This window comes from Pyrus communis, chromosome 8 (assembly GCF_041283825.1).
Source record: "Pyrus communis isolate YQ-2024b chromosome 8, ASM4128382v1, whole genome shotgun sequence".
Taxonomy (NCBI): domain Eukaryota; kingdom Viridiplantae; phylum Streptophyta; class Magnoliopsida; order Rosales; family Rosaceae; genus Pyrus; species Pyrus communis.
In genome coordinates this window covers 4,465,682-4,475,576 of record NC_142572.1, presented here as the reverse complement: position 1 = coordinate 4,475,576, position 9,895 = coordinate 4,465,682, and the positions used below count along the sequence as shown (strand labels likewise).

At 37.4% G+C, this 9,895-nt stretch overlaps 1 protein-coding gene across 1 annotated transcript; it reads right to left on the bottom strand.

Annotated features, from left to right (window-relative positions):
* Positions 1–4,979: 4,979 nt before the first annotated feature.
* On the bottom strand, positions 4,980–8,583 carry LOC137717268 (transport inhibitor response 1-like protein). The gene is made up of 3 exons (XM_068456575.2): positions 7,381–8,583; positions 6,560–7,061; positions 4,980–6,482 (listed from the first exon to the last, which is right to left on the bottom strand). Exons 1-3 carry the CDS (start codon positions 8,004–8,006, stop codon positions 5,712–5,714), a joined length of 1,899 nt encoding a protein of 632 aa, XP_068312676.2. The 5' UTR covers positions 8,007–8,583; the 3' UTR covers positions 4,980–5,711.
* Between the last annotated feature and the right edge of the window lie 1,312 nt (positions 8,584–9,895).

Sequence of the window (9,895 nt, the reverse complement as noted above, 5' to 3'; positions counted from 1 at the left end):
TTTCTTTTCATTTTCTTCTTTTTTACTATATGATTCCACAATCTTTTTTGAGAGATATAACTGAAGTTTAACCCCTAATAGAGATTAACCCTTTTGCTTTTGGGAAAATGCCAACTTTAAATTTGGTGCTTCAACCTCCTTCAAAAGTACATTAACCTATTGAGTACGAAAAATTTACAAATGACTTATCAAATGCGTATTTATACCATCAAATAATTTAGTACTCTTTAGATAGTTATGCACCACTTTATTGGGTCAAAAATGCAATTAATGGGCGATGGAAATGATATTTTTTTTGTTCATATTCAATAGGTTAATGTCCCGCAGAGACAAATAAAAATAAAAAAATAAAAAAAAATAAAAGAGGAAAACCGATCTATATATATACCTTGGACTCGAGTCTCTTGTCCTCGGTAACCCCAAAAAAACTCTCTACAACCAACTTCATTGGTCTCTTAGTACAATTTCATGACATAAATTTACTTGCATAGAATCGCACACAAGTTAAATTTTAGTGTAAATTAGTATCGGGTCTCTTGTTACTAATGTTCTTAATTGAGACCTTATTAGTTTTCAGATTTTAAACGAAGTCCCTAGTATTAATGTATTAATGAATTTATATGTAAGTTACATAACTTTTTAAATAAAAATTAGTAACTTATTTATGTTTTAATACTCACACTCTTATTAAGCTCCTAATTAATTTTTCAATTCAAACACTCCTAAATGAACTAAAAAAATTAGAATAAGTTTGTACACATTAATTTTTTTCTAAAAAGATTTTTAATGTTTTTTTTGTTAACAGACAATAGTGTCTACCTTACAATGAGTTTACCATTATAATGTGGTTCAACTTTACCTTTGCCGATAATTGAACCTAAGATCTCTCACTTACAAGTGAATTTTAATTTTTAATTTAAGAAAATATAATATCCTACATAGAAATATATTATTGTAATAATGTTAGGAACTTTGATTAAAAGAAAAAAAATAAAAACCAATAAGGTTTCAGTCAAAGAATATTCATAACTAGATACCGCATCCAAAGTTCCTTCAATTTATTAGGTAAATCTATATTTTTTCTTTTAAAAAAAAAAAATTAAACCCATAACGTTTGAACTTAACGTTCTCTATTGTCATCTTTTTTTTATTTCAGTAAATCATCCGTGCGGATTTTTTTATGTAGTCTCTATCTAATTAGTAGTTAGCTTCTTATTCGCATATTGAAGTTTTAGTATCTAAATGTGCATGCATGCATGGCTGCATCCAAGTACTGCAATATGTTCTGATAATTACATATGGATTGACACTCAAATATGAGTATAAATTCGTAATCAAACTTTTCGTGTTCGAATTATAGAGCTTTATGTTTATCATCATAACCGTTTATATTATGAATCACTCTGTAAATATCATGTTTGTAAAAAATAAATTAAACTAAAGTAGTTTAGTCAATCTATTAACAAATACATTGACGGTTCGTAATACTTTTACAAATTTCATTCAATTGTTTCTATACAGTTCGATAACTAAGCCACATCAGTCAAAAATTAGGTTTACATCAAAACATAGATTTGTTTGTATTTGATTGATATGCTTACACAATTTCAAAGAGGATTGGTTAAACATCTATTCCTTCACTTGGACTTTGGATTTGGCTTCCACCTCTTACTATTTATTTAGCAGCAGCATATGCCATGTTTGGTTCGGCCGCTGTCTGCGTCTTACTGGCTTTACTAATTTAATTTTGTTACATAACACGTTGCATGTGAAAAGGGATTTTCCAAACAAACTCTCACCGATCCACCCTAATTTTTTTATCACTTAATTTTATACCAAACCCCAATTTTAAGATTTTAATAAAATTTAGTTGTCATTCAAAAGCAATAAATAATCGAGTTTTAGTTCATCAGCTAAGATGTCGGCAAACGCAACGTTAAATATTAAAATTTAAAAAGACCGTACCCTTTAATATTATAAAAATGTTATATAAAAATTAAATTATCAACCCCATGATTGGATCCAAAGTTCAAGTTTAATTATATTGAAAGTAACTTACAACTTGAAGCCTCTCGGAAAACTCATAGCTGAATAGCTTAAGGTTATCTTAAAACCCTAGCCGTAGCAGACATGCCTGTTCAAAAAGGAGGCAAATTGTCTGCCTCTGTTTGGGTGTCCTTCCCATCCTCTTCTATTTGTACCGTCATTGTTAAGTCACGTCAACATTTTATATTCTTATTGCTTTTTTCTTATTATCTTTATAAAAAAATCAATATAAAATGTTGACGTGGCTTAACCGTGACCGCACAAAATAGGAGGAAATGGGAAGGGCACCAAATAGGAAGGCAGACAATCTGCCTCCGTTACTTTAGACCTTTAATAAGAACATATATTAATAAAAAAATTAGCTAACTCACGTTTGATCAATGTTTAAGCTATTCACGAAATTTTTGATATTTTTGTCGAAATATTCGAAAAATTAAGAATTGATATGGAAGGGGATGAAATGCAAACTTCACTTTATATCGGTGAGATATAGGAAAATCAATGAATATTTATGAATTCACCAATTCACTACAAAAATTTTGCCAAAACCTATCTTAGATTTCAAACTTTTGATTTTTTTTTCTTTTTTTGGAAATTTTTTTTCTATGATTTTGACTAAATCTAAAGAAGTTGATATAGCCACCTTATTGCAAATTCTATAATTTCCATCGAATGCAGCTTATATCTATATTGATATATCCATGATTATATAATTTACATTTCGATATTTCCACCTATACCGATATTTTAAACACGTCTGATAAAATTGGTTAAGTAGAAACTCATTCATGTTATTACGAAATTAGGAGTCGGATATTTGAGATAATACTCAATTTGGTTTCAGATTGTGTCCTATCATTTCTATCAACCAATGCACCACATATATCTAGTATCCATATTAATAGTGTTGAGATTGCGGATTTCACATTAGAGAATTAGCGGACCTTATATGCACTCAAAAAAGAGTCGAGTTGCTCTTCCTGTGCTTACCAAACGAAGTGTCTGACGACGGTGTGTACTGTAATCTCCATAGCACATACCATACGATCATGGGACCAAATGTTTAAAGTTATTGATTATTCTTAAGAGATTCACTAATTAGGGTTACGGAAGAGGTTCAATCAAGAAAAGCATGGTGGGCAAACTACAAAAGCAAAAAAATAAAATAAGATTTGTCACAAATAAAGTTTAGTGGTTGACCTCGTGCTTAGTTCAGCCATGAATGTGCTTAACACAAATAAAGTTAAAAATTATAAAATTAAATAAAAATAATTATAAAAAAATTAAAAACTAAGAAAAACCCTAATTCCTTTGGCTTCACCGACTTTTATTTTATTTTATTTTAATTTTTAATTTTTCCATCAGAAGAGAACAAGAGCACACCCCACTACCACTTGACACACTGGATTCAAACACCAGCCAATTACATATTAGTTGTTTTGTCCGTTTGGCTTCTCTGCTTCTCTGCCTTCCGACCACTCCTTTAAATGCATGATTATATTAATAAGTTGTAACTTTCATTATTTATGTGTTTAATTAATTGGTTAAATAATAATAAATGGTATTCCAGCAAGCTCTTATGCCATACACGTGACCACATACTTAATCACAAGTTTTGTGGGTCACCCTTTTGATCTACGTATCCCTTCACCAGTCGGTTCCGAAGAAGGGAGAATAACTTATATGTTACTGTCATTGTGCTGTTTGTGGCGTTCAATGACGTATATATAGCAATGTATGATTAATTCAAAACATTACTTATTGATAAATCAGTTTTATGTATGTCATTCTCTAAAAAAGCGGAGCTTCCCACTGCAAACACATATTAATAATGTGCGGGTGTGTTAAGCAAACAGTATAATGCATGTGCTAAGCAAATGGGGTTGTGTTCGAGGGCCATTTAATTTGGTGAAGTTTTGTATTTAGATAAAAATGATGGGGTTTGATGCGTGCAAGTAGGTGAGTCGGCTCAATCACAAGGGGTCATTTTATATAATGGACGGCTAAGATTGATTGATATGTCGCTCCTCGTCCTTGTGTAAGGTCTCTATCAGGCTTTGTTTTTTTTGGGTCTTCGGGTCTTCACTTTTTCTCTGGGGACAAGGATGGTTGATGGAAAAAAGGAAAAATAAAAGCAAACTTAGAAGGAATGATACAATCAAAAAGCAAAGGTTATCATCCTTTCATTCTTTGTCAGCGACTATGCCCACCATATGCATTGTGGATAAGCGCCCATACATGACACCCGCTTATCCGAAGCAATTAGACCCCAATCCACCCTCATGGATTGTCCGTCGTCTATCAGAATGACCACGATTCATGAGACCGGGTTAAAAAGCAGAGAGGGAAACCACTTACTTTTTGTTATAGGTTTGTCTTAGGTAATCCCGCTACCAAATAGTCCGTCTTTTTAAACAATCTTCGCGATTCCATATTGCTTGATGGAAACAACAAAGAGGGCAGATAAATTTTTTTTTTTTTCTTTTAATTATGAGATGGGGAGAAAAGGAGGAGTTTGTGAAGTCATTAGAGTTGGCTGCTTTATAACGCAATCACGGGGGTGTGACAAGTCATCAGATGAAGGGCCCCACTCTTAACCATATACAGGTTTTACTCGTACCCAAAAATGGACCTGAAAACTTTTGCAAGCACAGCAATTTTTATTGATTAGGGTTTTTCCCTTGCACCTGAGGTCTCAGGACCAGGTTGCTCATTCTGCGGTATCCACCGACCGGCGGTAGCTGATATCAACTCGTATCTTTTGTGGCGGGCGGGGGCGGGTGGACTCCCGACACCGCCGCGGGTTTCTTGAATCCAGAAAATCATTAAGGATTTATTTCAGTGCCTTTTGATCATTCCACAGCCCAAGGAAAAAAATAGGCAAGGATATGGTCCCATGCATATTTATGCATTTATTAACCAGATGATCAACATTTGCTAATAATAACAATAATAAATTCAAGAGTCAGATACTACAACAACACATCTGAAAGAAACAAACACTTTGAAACTGGAGAGAGAGAGAGAGAGAGAGAGAGAATGAGATAAGATTGTATCAGTCTACAGCTTAAAAAATAAACTACCATTTGAATCAAAATAAACAGACTAAGCTCTCTCTTCCTTTACTTCTCTACCGGCGGCGCAGGGGAGGAGCGTGTAAATTTAATCTGTCCGGTCGTCCGCTTCAAGACCTATCTTCCATTTCCCCAATTCCTCTGAAGATGGGATAGCTTGTGAGTCTCTAATCAACCCTCCCTTCACCCCCTCCGGTAGCCTTTGTTTATGATCAAATGAATATGGAAGCAAAAACAAACATGAAATTTAGAAGCGTACCAATACAACATTTGGGTAATCCAATACATTGCAGAGCCATTGATCCACAGCATCTGCACCCCTCCTCTTAGTTCGGGAAGAACCAAAGCCGAGAAGAAATGCAGTCAGACAGTGCTGTGAATGCCATTGCAATTGTGGCACCTGATCGTCATTGCAACAGCCCCAGCACAGTACTGTAAGTTGTTTACTCACCTTCGTTCAAAGAATCAAAAGCCACTGCAGGAACCATCTCACGGGTTATATAAAAGTCACCCGCAGAACGTTTTTCCCCCAACAAACAAGTGTTTAACTTGCTCAGATGCCACCACAGTAAGAGATGAAACAGCTTCAAGCTAAATGCCAGGTCTCAGGATTTCAACAAATTGCGGAATATCATCCCTGGGACCCTCAAGGGATCGGTACATGTATAGCGTATCAAAATTATCACCCTCTTCCTCCCCTTCATTACTCTTCATCACTTCCACCACGAGGCGAGGCAGTTCTCGAGCAATTGCCCAACAACCTTGGCGTGTTAGCGAACATGAAGACATCCAAAGGAATCTCATATTGTAATAGTGGTGCAAACCAGAACACAATGCTGTATCCCCAAATGGGCTGTCCCTTATTTCAAGCTTTTGCAATTTATGGCAGCCCTCAAGCACGTATTTAAGCCCTAAGTCACTATCACCGGCAAAGGCAACTGAAAGGGTTCGAACCAACTTTCCATATTTTCCAATGTAGCTGAATGCTCGATCAGTCAATAAGCCCGACACAGCAAGGCGGGTGAGCTTCTTACAGTTCATAACTATTGCTCCGAAACCTTCATCCATAGGTTCACCAGTAACATGGTCAGGCCGGCGGCGCCCCATTATACAAAGACGAAACACCACAAGCTCTGAGCAATTCTTTGACATTGCTATTACAGCTGCATTTGTCATTCGCTGACAGAAGTATAAAATAGACCGCAGTTTTCTACAACCCTCAGAAATTGCTTCGAGACCCACCTCAGAAACAGGGCCCTCTGCATCCTCCTGAGCATTAACAGGAAAAACCCGAAGCTCATGCAGTTCCTTGCAAGTTGCAGCCACTGCCTTAAGTCCTTCATCACATATTGAATCGAGTACCTGCACAAAGATATCCATATTAAGCTTCAAAAGTCAATTATCTCCAGTGTTTACGCATTAATACACAGAACACATACCCAAAAAGACTGGAGTTTGTGGCATTGGGATATGACTGGTTTAAGTTGTTCCGCAGTGATGTTTGCATAGCTCAAGTTCAGAGAGGTGAGATTACTACAGACAGGGTAAATTGCAGGAATGTAATCCAGCAAGATCTCCCGGAACCCAGAGAGACAAACTAAGGATTTGCACGCAGCAAAAGCAGAGACATAATCCAGTTCTTGATCACCCTGAGCCATGCCCTCAGATAAATTGAACGAGCCCGTTCCTAAGTGCGTCAGTTGAGGAGCTCGGACCATCAGGCGGTATAGCTGCCCAATTGAAACATGGCGGTTCAACCTCAGTTTCTTCAGGGAAGGTGACCTAGCCACTAGCTTCTCCAATGCCTCGAAATTTATGTGGCATTCCACACAATCGAACATCAGAGATTCGAGAAACGTTTCACTCTCTGGAAAACAACATATCCAATCCACATCATCGTCCATAACTTCGGTTTCGGTCAGATCAAGCACTCTAAGCTGTCTGCAGAATACACACACACATACACTCATTAACCCCACTATTCGATTCCCCACTGCAAATTCACATCATCTAGGCACTTCATTGATTCAAATGCTTCATATGGAAAAAAGACTAAGCAGTTTATCCAAACAAACCCAGAAGCCCGAAATAGATCTAAAAACACTACTCAGATCCAAACAATAATACCCATTAAAGCTTCAACCTTTCTACTCAAACCCCAATTAAAATCCATTTCACGGAACTAGCCCACCATTGTTTACACTAATAAAAACTTAATTAAGAAATTGATATGAAACTAATAACGAAATTAGCAAAGTACCTGCACTTGCTAACGAAGACGGCGAGCCCACTGGTCCCGAACCCATCGCAGCAAACCAGGACGAGCTCCTTGAACCCAGCAAACGACTCAGCCAAGAGGGCAAGATCGTCATCCGTCACGGACATCCGCTTCAGGCAGAGCTTCTCGAGCCACGGGTACGCCTTGGCCATGGAGGACACCCACGGCGCCAAGTGGGCCCCCCAATTGGCCGGCATGAGGTTGAAATCGGCGAACCGGGGCTTGCCCTTGATGGTCACGGCCAGGACCCGGGTGAACCGGGCCGTGGCCCGGCGGGGAGAGACGGCGTAGCAGTTGCCGATGAAGAGCTCGGATCGGGTGAGGGCTTCCGCGCGGTACCAGGACTTGCAGACCAATGAGGCGGCGCTGCGGTCGCGGCGGGAGGTGAGGAAGCAGAGGACGTTTTCGAGAACATTCTCAAGGACTTGGTCCGGATAGGGAACGGTGTACTCGACGGAGGTGCCGCCGCCGGACACAGAAACTCCGGAGCAGTTGCGGGACTTGGTTGAGGGGATTGGACCGTCGATGAGATCCAAGGACGGAGATCGGTCGTCATCCTCGGACATTTGGGATGAGGAGGATGAAGGGATTGATGGGTCCTCAACCATAAAAGCCCTTCCTTCTCACTTCTCTCTCCTCTCTCTCCCTCTCTCTCTCTCTCTCTCTTAACAATCTCTGAAACTGGGATGGTGATCTGAGTTTTGGGTTTTTGATCAAATAAAAATATCAAAAATCGAATCTTTTTTGGTGAATTTTTAAATCAGATCACGTTATGGGGCTCTGATGGAGGAGTGAATTGGATTTGGGGGTTTTGATTTGATGAGAGAGAGAGGGGGGAGAGAGAGAGAGAGAGAGAGAGAGAGAGAGAGAGAGAAGGATAGAGAGGTGGGTGTGAGTGATCTGCAGAGAAATGGAGATGATGGGTTGGGATTAATTTAACAATTAATTGGTCACAGGGGGAGAGTGAACAGTAGGGCTATGGCTATGCTGTCTGTGTCTCAGTGTCTCTCTGAACATTGGGATTCTCCATGCTTTCTCTCTCTTGTTTCTCTCTCTTTTATCTGTACTATCCATCCCATCCAATGGCTCTCCACACTTCTTCTCCTCCATTATTTGGGGTTTTTGCCCTTTACAATCCTTGTCTTTTTTCTCTCCTTTTCTTTTTCTTCTAGGATTAGTATCTCCTTCTTTCTTTCCTCCTCCTTTTTCTTTTGCTATTTTCTCCCTAACATTTCGTGTAAATTTGTGGACAACCCCCTTTTGGTCAGTAAATTTATGGACAACGCCCTTTTGGTCAGTAAATTTGTGAACTGTTCCTTTCTCACTGCTTACTTTTACTTACATTAGTAGTAGGTTTAAGCATGATTTGTATTACGACTTAGTAATATTATAATTTATTTATAAATGAGAAATTTTATATTTGATTTTCTTCAACTATAAATTTCAAATACATTTATATTAATATTTTTTACAAAATGTCAGAAAAAGTAAGTGTGACACCAATATTTTGAACCCATATAAAAATCACAATTTTATAGTAAGTCATAAAATTTGAGTGTGATATCAATATTAAACTCAGGCTGCCTAATTTCTATACATAAGTATTACACTTACTCAGACTACTATAAAAGACAAGAAGTAGATGAATAAATTACTTCGAACTCGTCAACCCTAAGCTGAATAAATTGGTTTGACTTCCCTTGCATATAGATTGAAGAGTTAAAATATTGTAGCTCCCACATTATAATATGTAATTCGATACTTAAAAATAAATAACTTAAACATGAATTGATTTTACCAACCATATGAAAGGAAAAGGATTCCATGATTATGGTTGTTCATCGTACATTATGCGGCCAATTTACGTTAGGTATTATTTATATTTAATTTTAAATTTCAAATGATTTCTGACCGTACGATGTATGATGAACGGATATAATCACGGGATCCCTCGGATCCCTAGGAAAAGAATCCGGCGAGGATCCTTTTCCCATATAAAAAAGCTAAAGGAAACAACAAATAAGCAACAAGAAGAAATAATTGGTTTTAACTTGTGGCTTATATAACCTTTAAAACAAGTGGGAATTAACTTGAACTTGGTGACAATCAACAAGTGGGAGTCAACTTAGCCTGACGTTATTAAAACTGATTGAATATTTATGGAATTGGATCTCCTGAGCAAAAGCTCATGATCCTCCTGACCAACATGTAATTAAGCTATTGAATTTTGATTGGCTATAAATAGAGGATCCCTCTAAAATTTATAATAATTGTAACCGATCCAATGATTCACGTAGGCTGGTTAGCAGGATCCTAAGCTTGTGCTCAGGAGAGGATCCAATTCCAATATTTATATATGTCTCTCGTTAACTAAAATCCGTTAAACCAGTTAGTAAAATTACCAAGAAAATCCCAACGATAAAATAATTATAAGTGATCAAAGTTGAAAGCTTAAACAATCACACTAGTCAACACTAATTAGAGACCAAAGTTTCAT